This window comes from Gadus chalcogrammus, chromosome 16, assembly GCF_026213295.1.
Source record: "Gadus chalcogrammus isolate NIFS_2021 chromosome 16, NIFS_Gcha_1.0, whole genome shotgun sequence".
Lineage (NCBI taxonomy): Eukaryota > Metazoa > Chordata > Actinopteri > Gadiformes > Gadidae > Gadus > Gadus chalcogrammus.
In genome coordinates this window covers 19668614-19683613 of record NC_079427.1, presented here as the reverse complement: position 1 = coordinate 19683613, position 15000 = coordinate 19668614, and the positions used below count along the sequence as shown (strand labels likewise).

Sequence of the window (15000 nt, the reverse complement as noted above, 5' to 3'; positions counted from 1 at the left end):
AGGGAGGGTGAAAGACACAGAGAGAGAAAGAATGTCTGTTACCCAATAGAGCAGCATATGAGAATTAAACCTGTCAGGGGTTTGGGCATCCAAGACTCTCCAGAACAGCACAGGAGCTCTGCCAAATCCGACACTGATAAGCATGTTATAGATTTTCTTTTAAACTTCTCTAAAGTCCCTGCTCCCGGCAGGCTGAATGCGTGTGATCTTCCAACATGTGCGCACCAAGGCTAAAAGATACGCAGTGCAGTTGTGGACTGTGTGAACTCATTGTTGCATAAGCCCGGAGGCATTAACCAAAAAAGGTATAATTCAAACATTGTTTGAAGAAAAAATACAACTTTTCTAAACAAGGTGCCAGCAGAATCCAACCTTTCAAGAATTCAGGCGGGTTGAAACTACTTTTGCGCATTCTCTTTCCATAGAAGATGTGTTTTACTCACTTCCCTTGTCCAGTTTATTTGACTTTTATCCCCACCCATCACTTTCTTTGCAAACCTGTGTACACTTATTTGTGTATGTTTTATTTATTAAAATGGCAACAGTAACTGGCAACAAGTGTCAACGAGAAGCTGAAATAATGATCCCTGGCCTGGATGACGAGCCGACGTGACAGAGGATAAATGAGAGTCAGAGAAGTGGAGGAAAGCAGGAGGGGAAAAACCAGATTGAAGGAGAGATAAAGAGCATTGTGAGAAATGACAGTCCCCAAGAAGAATGGACAAGTGAGGATGAAAGATAGCACAGAGAGAGAGAGAGAGAGAGAGAGAGAGAGAGAGAGAGAGAGAGAGAGAGAGTGAGAGAGCGAGAGAGAGAGATCCTCTGGCAGGGCTAAAATACTGGCAGTGTTCAAACGTGTGCGCACAGTATACTTGCATATGTGATTGTTTGATTGTGCGTGTTTGTGTGCGCGCATTCATATGTGTGCGTGTGAACGTGTGTGTGTGCGTGTGTGCGCACACCGCATCAAGGGGCATGCATGTCTTTGTGTGACACAAAGGGAGGGAGATAGAGAGAGAGCGAGTGAGAGAGAGGGAAGGAGAGAGAGAGAAAGAGAGTGTGAGAGTGAGAGAGAGAAAGATGAGAGAGAGGTTTAGGAGCTGCTTGGGCAAACACAGTGTCCTGATGTGGTGGCGCATACTGTTCCTCCAGCAAGTTGTTTCAGGATCCTTCAACTTTGTGGTAGGACCTGCTGGCCGGCTGTGTGTTGTTGGAGCCGCGGCCGTAGGGGTAACCCGGCACATCTGACGGCTACCTGCCTTCCCCACCGCTATCATCTCAGGTAACAGATTAGGCGCCTTTCTCTTTGGGTGTATGTGTGTGTTTTTGGACGAAGGGAAATCATGCGATAGAGCCTAATTCTTTTTTGGTGTCATTCAGTAGTTGAGTCCTGCGTTGCTGGATCTTCAAGGCGGTTTGATAACCATCAGCGTGCCTCGTCGTTACAGACATGAGGGATACTCGCTTCCTGCGTTTAGATGTGTTTATCTCCGTTTCCCCTTTTTGTTTTACTTTCCATTGTTATCTCACCAGAAAGTCTGGAAATATATTTTAATACTCAGACTCCTCTTCTAAGCTTTTTATAGTAGCCGATATCAGAACAACCGTGAGCATTACCAGACACCACAATATTACCAATATTAGATTTACCACTTCAGTCCAACTTTAATTTTTTTTTTCATCCATAGGGGTTTTCTTGTTGAATAATACTATCTTAATTTAGGCGTGTGTATATTCCTGTGTTTGTATTTCTGTGTGTTTTCATGCGTTACTATGAGTAACCATAGTTGAGCATGCGTCACGTACGATATTATTTCCCCACTGCATAAATGTGTTTGTCTTCCATCGTCTGTTGTGACAGATCTGTAGCATGTGTACGGGGATCATTTTTCTCTCCCCGCTGCTTCCTTATCTTGTTTCCATGATATCCGTGAGATATCTTCATCACTTTCCCGCAAAAAAAAGTCACTTCTTTCAAATAAGGTAAAAGAGGACATTCTGTCGTAGCCAGGTGGAGTTCACGTTTTAGGAAGCAGTTTAAATTACATTATACGTTATGCAAGAAAAAAACTTCTATCCAAAGGCATCCATCTCAAATAGGAAGAACACAAGGAGAGCAGACAAAGAGAGATACATTGTAATTGCCTCGCAGACGGAAGGAGAATTAGCCGTTAGGTTAATGTTGTGTAAGTGAAGGCTGTGTGGCGTTGGTTTGTTTCCGCTGGACGGGCCGTGCTGAGAACGGCCTCGCAGGACAGGGTGGTTGGGTGTGATGGATGTGTGCTCTGTGTAACCGCGGCAATGTCAGGCACAAGTTCTCGACAATCATTTTTAATTGGGACCCTCCCTACGCTCTGGCATTATATTACTCAAATGAACCACACACATTTAAACAAGGTAGACCACCGTCAGATGCTTTTGTAATGTATTTTTGGCAAGCATTTGGACGTTTTCTTTAGAATAATCAGTGGGATTCATTTTTTAAGGATTGGAGAAAAATCAATAATAATTGCTTACATTGGTAACATGACAAATGTGTCATATAACCAATGTGTTACGTGATACCCATGCGTCTGGCTTTTCTGTTGAAGTACTTTGAAGCTGGGTGCTCACACTGATTTTATCCATTTATCAGAATAGATATATAAGGGTTTTATACACTTTAACATGTATTTTAGCAACCGTGTAATATTGTTTTTACTCATTCCATATTTTATGATATATTTGTATTATGGTTATGAGACTGAAACATTCAGTACAAACAGCTAGGAGTCATTTAAAAAGCTCAGTCTTTGTATGACAAATTGGTGATTAGAAGTGAATGGAAGTGATTCCACTCCTATGTCTTGGTATGGAGAAGAGAATAGTTTATAATTAATTTATGTAAATTATAACAAACTAAGAACAACGTAAAATGATGAACAATTTGTGTTTTCCAGTTGCAATAATACTTCTTATCATTCTTATATTTTTTTGAATATGCGTTTGCAATATTACATATTCTATATTCAATACCGTCTCCTTTCAGGATTGAGTTTATATGACTATATATATATATATATATATATATATATATATAAAACATAATATGTTTGCCATTTAGTGGTTATGCCTCTTACAGCATTGTTAGAGCATACATTTCAGAGCATAGCTACAGGAATCAAACTCTTACCCTGGCAGTTTAAACGCCAATCAAGCCGACATGCTGAGCAAGCTAGCCCCAAACGGGAGGGCAAATTGCCCTCAATAATATATATATGTCACAAGCAAATACCTAACCTAGTGCTAATATATCACCATGCTGTATCCTGGCTTTGGATGACCTTTGTAAAAAAAAGTACATGTAAGCTTGAACAAATATTTAGAGTGGACGGAAAGAAGTAAAGCCAGGATGGGATCTTATATGTGATCCTGACCACTGTGTTTTATTGCTCTGCCCCTCTGCGTCTCAGTTGTTCCTCGTGTTTTTGAGGGGAGCAGCTTGTGGAGAGCCTCCAAGACCCTCTATCCTACTAGCGTTTCTGCTGGTCGACGTGCGCCGCTAGGCTGCTCTGGACTGTCTCGTGTGGACAAGGTTCTGTCATCTGACCGTCTCCACGCCGTCACGCATTCGACCGCCTATCATCTCTGTGACTGCCCCTGTAGCGTTGCTTCTAGCCCAGTGCAGAGCCTGAGATCGACCTCCTTCCAGAGCTCTCCTCCTCCCTTCCATTCTCTCTCTGAACCCCTGATGGGCACCAAAGCAGACGGCCTCAGCACATACCCTTCTCCTTCACTGCTGATCACCTCCCAGTGCCCTTAACCACCAGATCAACCCCACCCCCACCTGTCGCCTACACCTAGACTATCCTTATGGAGACTAAAGTGACCAAGATGATGATGTCGCCCATGAAGATGAACAGAGGGAGCGAGAAGGACGAGGAAGAGAAGGACAAGAGGGCGGAGGAGGAGGACAAGAAGAAGGAGGAGGTGGGCGAGGAGGAGGGGAGCCAGCAGGAGAAAGGGCGGCTGATGCTGGCCGACGGCCTGGCGGAGAAAGGACCCAAGCCTCTGAGCTTCGTGGCCGGCCAGCGGGTGTCCAACGGCCTCCCCTCCACCGCGCCCCAGAGCCCCACTGAGACCACTGGGACCCCCGGGGCAGGCTCCCAGGACACGGCCTCTGGCTCCGGCGGTGGCGGCGCCGGTGGGACCAACGCCGTGCCTGGCCGGGGGACTCAGGACTCTGGTGGTGCAGCAGATGAGCCTGGAGAGACCCCGGGAGACCTGGAGCAAGAAGATGGACTTCCTGCTGTCGGTGATCGGCTACGCTGTGGACCTGGGCAACGTGTGGCGCTTCCCCTACATCTGTTACCAGAACGGAGGAGGTGAGTGGCTGGGGGAACCGCCTTTAGAGCGATGGGATTAACGGAGCACATACATACGTTATCAGTGGGAGCAGGTGTGTGCGGGCTGGGCTTTCATAATCAACCAAACTGGTGTTTTTTGAAAAGACGGTTCAATCTTTTCTTATTCTTAAGTGAGATTAAAACAATGTTTTAAACATTTCCAGCGGTGGGCCGGATTTTACCTCTCATGGACAAAACCCATGCATTCGTATGATCATGAACATCCATGTTGCGTTCTTGCCTTCTGTCTGCACCCTGCTGCTGCTGCACTATTCTCACCTAGCGCCACACAGGGCCCCCCCGTTTCACTTTTATTGAATTTGCAATAATAAAATCTTTGCAATTTCCTGTGTTGCGGGCGTGTGTGTGCGCCTCAGGAGGCGATGCAGAGATGGGGACTGGGGGACACTTGATAGAGGCAACAGTATTAATTGTGGGTTTTATGAGAACGCCTTCAGTCTTTTTCTCCTTGCTTAATAACCTGTCTCCCAGGCAGCTGCTCAATCAAGCCTTATCTCTGCTTTCATGTCACAAAGAGGCACGCAGGCGAGGGGGCCGGGCACGCTCGCCTGCGAGGGGGCTGCACACACAAACACACTCGTGTTCACACGCACGTCGTGTTCACACACACGTACTCCCAGACAATTGTTCAAACGCACACGTATTCGCACACACTTATTCACAAGCATGTATTTAAACACTTTTCACGCAAGCATTCATACGCACATTTACACTAATACGTGCATGAGCGCAGGCAAGCACACATACACACATGTTTACAATCACATTCACACTACATTCTTCCTTACACGCTAATAAAACTCAACGCAAAATGCACATTGATGACAAAGAAGAATCGAGGAGGATTACATGACAAAAAATAGTAGGGTAAAAATATAAAACGATGGTCTACGTCCAAAGTTAATCTTTCATTTGATATAAATATTTTCTTCTTTTGTGTAAAATGCAATGCCAAAATATGGTTTGCCAAAGTCGGTAGTTCCACCATTTACACAGCCCTTAAGTTTTTTAAAGAGTGCAAAGCTGCACAGAGTAATACATCATAAAGAAATAATACAATGTTGGCGCGAAAGTCAACCGCGAAAATAAGTAACTCACCCACAAAGGCACTGTGTACCTTTTCACACTCATAGCTAGTCATGTGTCGGCACTCTATAGTTAATCTACTTTACAGAGAGCTCAAATTTACAACTGCACCACTTGTTGATGTGTCCGCAGAGAGTACAGATGGAAGGTGAATTACTCTTGTGTTTTTCTGTTTGATTGAGTGTGATAGACTTTGCACTTCTCTTTTTTCCACATCCGCAACACACGTACACTGTTGCACTCTTCTCCCATCAACACCTCTCCCTCTTTAACACGGCTTGACTTATCATACTTTTCTCCCCACCCCTTTCCCCACCTCTCCCAGGTGCCTTCCTTCTGCCCTACATGCTGATGGCAGTGTTCGGGGGGGTGCCCCTCTTCTACATGGAGCTGGCCCTGGGTCAGTTCCACCGCAGCGGCTGCATCTCCATCTGGAAGCACATCTGCCCCATCTTCAAAGGTGAGGAGGGGAGGGGAGAGGCAGGGGCGGTTCTAGACCAATTTTCATGGGGGGGCCAGACTGGGGCCAGTTGTTTTGTTGGAGGGGCACATTAAACCCGGGACTCAGAATGTTTAGTTTAGTACTAAGTAAGGGCATTCAAAAAAAAAAATACAATAATTGGCTATTTCCCGTTGCAGCATTTATTTCAGTAGCATAGTATTAAGTGTTTCCTTCAGTTAGAGCAATTGTCAATATTATACATTTGAAATGTTTCACTGGTTAAAGCACTTGTCAATATTACAACATTTTGGCTTTCCTTCACTGACATCAAACCACTCAGTATCATACATCACCAACAGCAATAAAGGGAGGGAAGGAGAGATTAGAGGGAATGGGAAAGAGGGGAGAGGGAGTGGTTGTAGGGGTAGACAAGGAGGGGAGAATAGAGGAGAAGATTGAAGAGATGAGAGGAGAGGAGAAGAAGAGAGGGAGAGGAAAGAAGTGGAGGAGAAGAGAAAACAGGAGGGGAGGAGTGAGGAGAGGAAATTAAAAGTATAAAAAAATATTATAATGCCAAAGGCATTTATAATGTCGAGGCAGAGTGAAGGTAAAGATATTCCTGGCAAATTAAGTTAGAGATCATTTTCCAGGATGATCGATAGATACCATAGTTTAATATTTAAAATAACAAACTCACAGGAGATGTGATGATCATGATGGACTGACAGGAAGCAGAGGACTGGAGAGGATGAGGAGGAGTCTGAGGGACATGTATTTTAACCTCTCTGACCTCCTCTACCGATGGCTTCTTAGAGATCCTCCCCAATCTTCTGCTTAGGAGCAGTCTGATGACGGCACTCTCTGTTATGGAAATTGTCACATTTCCTTGCCAAATGCCAGCTGCTCAGAAATTTGATCGGATGTAAAAAATATGTTGTTTGGAAATGTCACCTATTTGCCCAAATGGGAACTTGAATTAGCTTTGAACATCCACCACAGATCTGTCTTGAGGGCGAGTGAGAGACGAGAGCGATGGAGTGATGACAAACACATCCTATCCAGCACCTTCTTTGAATCACACAGATTATGCTGAAGAGTGTACCGCGTAGAACGTACGGTTCTAGTTCTTTCATCTGGCTGGCTGCTAGCAGTAGCTCTGTCAGACAAGCCATGCGGCTTCACAATTTCCTTCTACTATGTACTGAATTAGTATTTACTAAATCGTAATAGGAAGAACTGTGCAGCCAATCACGATCACATATTTAGGGCAGATATCGGTCGGCAATGAACAGTGGCAGATCAATCAGTTCATCACTGTTTTTAGTCTTTAACAAACACTATATCAAAAACGACTCCCAGTCAATTCAGATGCAGGAGCAGACTGCGGTTGGACGTATTGCTTACACATGGGGGATCAAACCCAGTACCCTAAATCTCCCATATCCTCCTTCTAACCCCAGGGATCGGCTTCGCCATCTGCATCATAGCGCTCTACATCGCCTTCTACTACAACACCATCATGGCGTGGTCCCTGTACTACCTGCTGTCCTGCTTCCGGCCCACCCTGCCGTGGGCCTCCTGTTCCAACAGCTGGAACACGGCCAACTGCAAAGTCTACACCTACACGGACCGCAACGTCAGCTGGTCCAACTCCTCCACCTCCCCCGCCGAGGAGTTCTATACGTAAGTGCGTGCGAGTACGAAGTGGGAGCGGCACGGGAGCAGCGAGTGAAGGGAAGGCTAGCCAGGAGGTGGGATGAGGCTCTGACTAGACTTTATTCCACCAGCGGTCAAATCGGTCGGGTGCATAGACCTTCTAGACTCTTTGGAAACCTCGTCAACTTCTTTATTCTAAGTTTGGCTTTTCGATTTCCCATAGCAGATAATAATTTTTTTCAATTGGTTTGAGTTTTGAATAGTTAGCAAAGATTCAAGGTTTCTCTTCTAGAAAGGGAGACCAATGGAGGCATAAACATCACTTTTAGAATTACTCTTGAAGCTTGACTGACAGAAAATGACTAACATAAGAGGGAGTGAGAGGGGTAGGTGCGGGTCCAGGCGAGTCCGGAGGATTTGAAGCATTATATCAGAACCTCTACAGGATGGCTGTAGGCTAATCATTTCATGCTATATGTGGGGAAGTCCGTCCGGCTCCCTTTATGACTTATGTCTCTGCCTTATCAGGGCTCACTCGACACTGCCTATTGTCATGCTACCCAGGGATTTAAACTTGACCGTGGGGTGATATAGGTATTGGAATAACACATTCCTCAAACCCTGTCTGGCGCCATGCTTCCTGGTTTTTTACATAAATCATGTCTTTCTTTATGGTTCAGATTATGTGTGCTGTGGCCAATATGACCTCAAATCAAAATAAGTGTCTTGTTTTTACAAGCTTTGTCGCCACTCTGACCCTGGATAATGGCTCATGAACAATACATTAGATTACATGTGTTTGGGCCAGTGTCTGCGTTTGTCCTTTTTTACAATGTATGTGTCCCTCCACCACCACCACCACTACCTCCTCCACCCCCACTACCTCCACCACCACCACCACTACCTCCTCCAACCCCACTACCTCCACCACCACCACCACTACCTCCTCCAACCCCACTACCTTCTCCACCACCACTACCTCCTCCACCCCCACTACCTCCTCCACCACCACCCCTACCTCCTCCACCACACTACCTCCTCCACCACCACCACTACCTCCTCCACCACCACTACCTCCTCCACCACCACCACTACCTCCTCCTCCACCACCACTACCTCCTCCACCACCACCACTATCTCCTCCACCACCACTACCTCCTCCACCACCACCACTACCTCCTCCTCCACCACCACTACCTCCTCCACCACCACTACTTCCACCATCACCACTACCTCCTCCACCACCACTACCTCCTCCACCACCACCACTACCTCCTCCACCACCACCACTACCTCCTCCACCCCCACTACCTCCTCCACCACCCCCACTACCTCCTCCACCACCACCACTACCTCCTCCACCCCCGCTACCTCCTCCACCACCACCACTACCTCCTCCACCACCACCACTACCTCCTCCACCACCACTACCTCCTCCACCACCACCACTATCTCCTCCACCACCACTACTTCCACCATCACCACTACCTCCTCCACCACCACTACCACCTCCTCCTCCCCTACTAGCTCCTCCACCACCACTACCTCCACCATCACTACCTCCTCCTCCACCACTACCTCCTCCTCCTCCACCACTACCTCCTCCACCACCACCACTACCTCCTCCTCCTCCACCACTACCTCCTCCACCACCACCACTACCTCCACCACCACTACCTCCTCCACCACCACCACTACCTCCACCACCACTACCTCCTCCACCACCACTATGTCCCCCCATACATCCCTACTAACTCCACAACTGCCGCTATCTCCATCACCACTACCTCCCCCAACACCACTACCACCACCTCAACTATCCTCTTCCCCTACACCCTCAGTATCCCCACCCTCTACACCACCACTATCTCCAACCCCTTCGCCACGACTATCTCCACCAACACCACCACCACCACCACCTCCGCTATCTTCAACCCCTACACCATCACCATCTCCACCCCCTTCGCCACGACTATCTCCACCACCACCAACCTCTCCACCACCACTTCCTCCACGTCCCGGCGCTATCTCCCGCCCTTACACCTCTACCGCCCGTCCGTCTCCCCCACCAGGCGCCAGGTGCTGCAGGTCCACCTGTCCCCAGGCCTCCACCAGCTGGGCTCCGTCAGCTGGCAGTTGGCCCTCTGCCTACTCTTCATCTTCACCATTGTCTACTTCAGCATCTGGAAGGGAGTCAGGACCTCGGGCAAGGTAGCGTGGTGGGGGGCAGGGAAACACGGACAGGCGGCGTCGGGTGGGGTTTGCGCGCGAGGGAAGGGATTGTTTGCATTTTTCTGTTGGTTTGACCCCTGTTGCACTTACAATGGCAACGGAACAGAAGTGAGCTGAGATACTTTGAGGAGCTGAGCACATGCTTTTGGGTTTACTTGAAGAAAAGTTCCATTGTATCTTAAACCACAAAACCCCTCTTGTTGTTCTCTGGGGCATTGAGAGTGTGTGCAGCATTTTCATAATTTCTACTCCATATCTTCTTTCTTCATTGCATGTGATGTAAATCAACCCTTTCCTCTCTCTGGTTTGGCTAGTAGACAGCCCCATCCAAACCACCTCAGTGATGCTTCTGGTCCCACAGGTCTTGCTTCTTTCCTGGGCTGGGAGACCCTGTGTCTCTATGGGTGTCCCTGAACCTGGTCCACCTCTTCCTGTGTGTGTATCAGGTGGTGTGGGTGACGGCCACCTTCCCCTACCTGGTCCTCCTGGTGCTGCTCGTCCGTGGGTGCACCTTGCCAGGGGCCTGGAGGGGCGTGGTCTTCTATCTGCAGCCTGATTGGCAGAAACTGCTCAGCACTACAGTGAGTCAAAAATGACACATTTACCACTCTTATTGTTTAGTATTTCCCCATCATTTCAACTGGTTTGACTTATGGTGCTTGTCCCAACGTCTCCCCATGTCTGACTCCTTTTACGGCTTATTGATGATTTAGCCAAATTCTGTTTTAATAAATGTCTTTACTTTAGAAAAAATATCTGGTTTTATGTTGCCTCACCTTCCCCTAGCAAGGAACGTAGCACTGCTCTCTCTGGGTTCATCCTAACGTCCCCCATGTCTGACTCCACTCTCTCTGGGTTCATCCTAACGTCTCCCCATGTCTGACTCCACTCTCTCTGGGTTCATCCTAAGGTCTCCCCATGTCTGACTCCACTCTCTCTGGGTTCATCCTAACGTCTCCCCATGTCTGACTCCACTCTCTCTGGGTTCATCCTAACGTCTCCCCATGTCTGACTCCACTCTCTCTGGGTTCATCCTAACGTCGCCCCATGTCTGACTCCTCTCTCTTGTTTTGTCCCACTCCAAGGTGTGGGTTGATGCAGCTGCCCAGATCTTCTTCTCTCTGGGTCCTGGTTTCGGCGTGCTCCTGGCCTTCGCCAGCTACAACCCATTCCACAATAACTGCTACAAGTGAGACCGCAACAGACCATCTTTCCTTAGATACTATAACGCTCCACCTATTTGTCACAAACACACTTTAACGCGGGACTCTCAAAACATACACAATACCTTCATGTTCTTCATCTTCTAAAGTCTCAACCTTTACACAACCTTTATTCCCATCACAATCTGACCCCAACGCGGCCGTGTCTTTAAATCTGGCTCTCAAAGCAGAAGGGCCATTCCTAAATTAATTCATAATAGTATGCCTGTAAATGGAGGAGAGGGGAAGGCCTGGTCTTTTCATAAAATGTATTCATCGGCTCTCTCCCTCCTTCTCGTTTATCCCCCCCTGCAGGGATGCATTGCTGACCAGCTCTGTGAACTGCCTCACCAGTTTCCTGTCTGGGTTTGTCATCTTCACTGTGCTGGGATACATGGCCGAGATGAGACAGCAGGACGTGAGCGCAGTGGCCAAGGATGCGGGTAGGACAAACACACAAACAAAAATGTATGTCTCATTGTAGACTAAAAATAGCTAGTGTTAGTGGAAAATCCAACCTCAAACCGTCGGTTTGGAGTTCTAGTTGTGATCCGCAGAGTGGCCTTTTCAGCAAAGGCTAAGGGTTGTCTAAATTTGAAACAGGAAAACAACATCTCCCTCTCTCTCTGTGTCTCTCTGTGTCTCTCTGTGTCTCTCTGTGTCTCTCTGTGTCTCTCTCTCTCTCTCTCTCTCTCTCTCTCTCTCTCTCTCTCTCTCTCTCTCTCTCTCTCTCTCTCTCTCTCTCTCTCTTTCTCTCTCTCTCTCTCTCTCTCCCTCTCTCTCTCTCTCTCCCCCTCTCCCTTCTCTCCAGGTCCCAGTCTGCTGTTCATCATCTACGCCGAGGCCATAGCCAACATGCCCGCCTCCACCTTCTTCGCTGTCATCTTCTTCCTCATGCTGATCATGCTGGGTCTGGACAGCACGGTGAGCCCGCTTCCTAACTCGGACCCGAGTCACCCATCCCACTGGGATGGCCACCCCTCTCTGTGGACAGTCGAACCCCCGCTGCCCTTTGCCCAATCCTGTCGTGATTTGACCTTTTTCTGACCGTGTGGTTATGGAACACCGTTCCTCCCCAGCACTTACGTTGGCCTTGTTAGAACCGAGCTGGAAACAAAAAGCATGTGTATTTTTGTGTATTTGTGTGCTTTGCTGTCGAAGGCAAACCCTTGCTAGGGGCTGTACCAGTTCTGCAGTGCTCAGAAATAACACAGTGTCAAGTGTTATCTTCTGGTATTGTTCTATGCCGGACAACCGTCAACAAACAAGAGATAGGACTCCACATATTGTTCAGACGTGCGATAGGATCTAGTTTCAGTTTTTCTCTGTGTGTGTGTGTGTTTGTGTGTGTGTGAGAGCCATCTGGAGAGGTTCCGCCTGGCTGTTATCACACTATTGATATTCACTGGAAAACCCTTTCTGCCGCTGAGGATATGAGTTCAATGTCTCGCGATATGAAAGTCGAGTTAATGTTGCTTACGCCCAAAACCCCTCCCCCGCCGGTATTAGCTTTCCCTGTTGTCGCTTTCACGGTTTCCTCTGTCTGGGAAATTAGGAACACAGGTGTCTCATTTCCGTTCAGGATCTTCTATACTCCGTACACGATCATCGGAATCATGTCAGATGTCAATGAGACAACCTTTAAAAACTGTTCCCCCATCTCTCTCATTTTCCCCCCAACATCTCTCCATCTCTTTTTCCATTCGATGTTTCTCATGGACCACACTGACCTCCCTTTACATCTCCTCTTGATGTTCTGCTACCTGGCCTGCGGTGTCCAGTTTGCCGGTTTAGAGGGAGTGATCACAGCCATGATAGATGAGTTCCCCCAGCTGCTGGCCAAGAGACGGAAGCTGTTTGTCTTCGGCCTGGTGTGTGTGTGCTACCTGGGAGCTCTCTCCACCCTCACCTATGTAAGTAGTGAGTTAGTAAGTGTGTCATGTAAACCATATTTACTGTGAGTGGCATGCTTTTAACAGTTAAGAACACTGAATGAAATGCATTGATACAATATACAAACCATCCTTATTTTACAGATTATTATCTGTAAAATCATTTCATGAATTGGGATACGCTTTATGTTGAAAGTATAGACCGTCGCGATTCCCATTGAAACTAATGGCGAGGTGATTATTCTTCAAAACGAGAGCTGGTAAATTGTGAAAAATTAATTAAACTGTAATCAGACAACGCGGTTATATGCTATAGACCCTAGATTATCTGTGGTATTAAGGCTGGGACGAATTTCGAATTATAAATATGTACAATCCATAACGTTAGCTCTCTGGCTCGTAGCTCAGCGGACTAGAATACCTCCCGTTGCCAAGTCGTAGCTACAGTCCGTCCTATTTATGTGAAAAACTTTATATTTGGATTGTAAAATGCATGAAAATATAAATGAATGATCTTAATTTATTTTCCTTGGCAAGTGACCATGGTATAAGCAGGATAATGCCCTTCAAGGTGTCAAAAACATGTTTGATCGATCGTAATTAAAGGGGACTACTTTTTGAGGGAGATTAACTCAAACAGAGTATACATTTAATAAGCATGCAATACGAACAAGAAACAGCATAATTATTAAAGTATTTGAATTGTTTTATTATGTTGGCAAGCAAAAAGTAGAATAAATGGGATAATCAGTCTTATTAAAAGGGTTTGTGCAACCAACCGCAAAACAAGACATGATTGCGGCTCTTGTCGCTCTCGTCTCTTTTTTTTTTCGTCTCTTGCCAACAACATGCGCGTAGAGCAGGGAGTGACGTAGAGTGACGTAGACTGATAATCCCTCTATATATTATATCATCTGCGGCCTCTATTAAATAATTTTAAGTGCAGCTGCAGACTCGATTATAAACTGGTCTTTGTTTGGCCTCATGCTAACTTTTATTTTGAAGGTTGATTTTAATTGTACATGTTTCATTTCACAGTGTTATGATCTTATTTTTGAAAATGGACTTACTTACCATGGAATTATGCGCAATAAATCGATTCATTACAAACAAACAAACAAACTTGGTACTGGCAAATATGATAAAAAAAATAAAAAAAATTAAACTCTGGCTTTTGGTGCACCATACCAAACAACAATTACTTTTCAACTTTTCAACCAAAAAATAGACTTTTCTAATTGGTTCTTGATTCTTTATCCCGGGTGGCATCCAAAGTGATGGTAGTTTATGGTGGCATAAAAACATGTATAAGAGGGTGGAGGAAAATACGGCAATCTACATGTCCCTCCTCTCGCCTCCAATGGGGCCCCTTTAGGGTGGAGCCTACGTGGTGAAGCTGTTTGAGGAGTACGCCACTGGCCCCGCCGTCATCACCGTAGTCCTCCTGGAGGTCATCGCCGTCTCCTGGTTCTACGGTAGGTACCCGCCAGGAGGGTTCTCTATCACCTGGTGGTGATGATGATGATGATCAGGAGGAGGGTTATAATGATGAGGATGATGATGAAGGTGAGGATGATGACAAAACCAAACATGGTGATCATGATGGTGGAGGAGGTTGATGATCATAATGACCATGAAAAGGATTTTGGTGAAAACTAAAAAATGATGATGAAAATGATGATGATGATGATGATGATGATGATGATGATGATGATGATGATGATGATGATGATGATGATGATGATGGTGTTGGTGAATTAATATCACCTCTAACTAGAATGAACTCTTGATGAATCCACGGAAGTTCATGAGTGAAATGGACTGTGTAGATTAAATGAAAGTGGCAGAATACTGACTAGGAAAGGCAGGCAGGAATGGGGTGTGAAATGGGGACGAGTGGAGGAGGTCACTGAGAGCGGGGGCTACAGATACATCACTTCTGTGCTGCTTTACTTATTATCACAGCCACAGAGCTCCATTCCTCCTCATGTTTCACAGCACGCGACGAAGAGGTGTGTGTACATAGTAGTGAGGAAGTCTCTGTGTGTGTGTGTGTGTGTGTGTGTGTGTGTGTGTGTGTGTGT

General features: G+C 46.6%; 1 protein-coding gene across 1 annotated transcript in view; it reads left to right on the top strand.

The window, feature by feature from the left end:
• The first annotated feature begins 1030 nt into the window (after positions 1-1030).
• Positions 1031-15000, top strand: part of slc6a4a (solute carrier family 6 member 4a) — an 18397-nt gene continuing 4427 nt past the window's right edge. Inside the window, 12 exon segments of the mRNA XM_056611760.1 lie at positions 1031-1282; positions 3453-4202; positions 4204-4364; positions 5818-5952; positions 7395-7617; positions 9663-9801; positions 10269-10403; positions 10908-11011; positions 11340-11467; positions 11836-11948; positions 12806-12937; positions 14292-14391. Coding sequence (XP_056467735.1) covers positions 3853-4202; positions 4204-4364; positions 5818-5952; positions 7395-7617; positions 9663-9801; positions 10269-10403; positions 10908-11011; positions 11340-11467; positions 11836-11948; positions 12806-12937; positions 14292-14391 — 1720 coding nt within the window. The 5' untranslated portion in view covers positions 1031-1282; positions 3453-3852.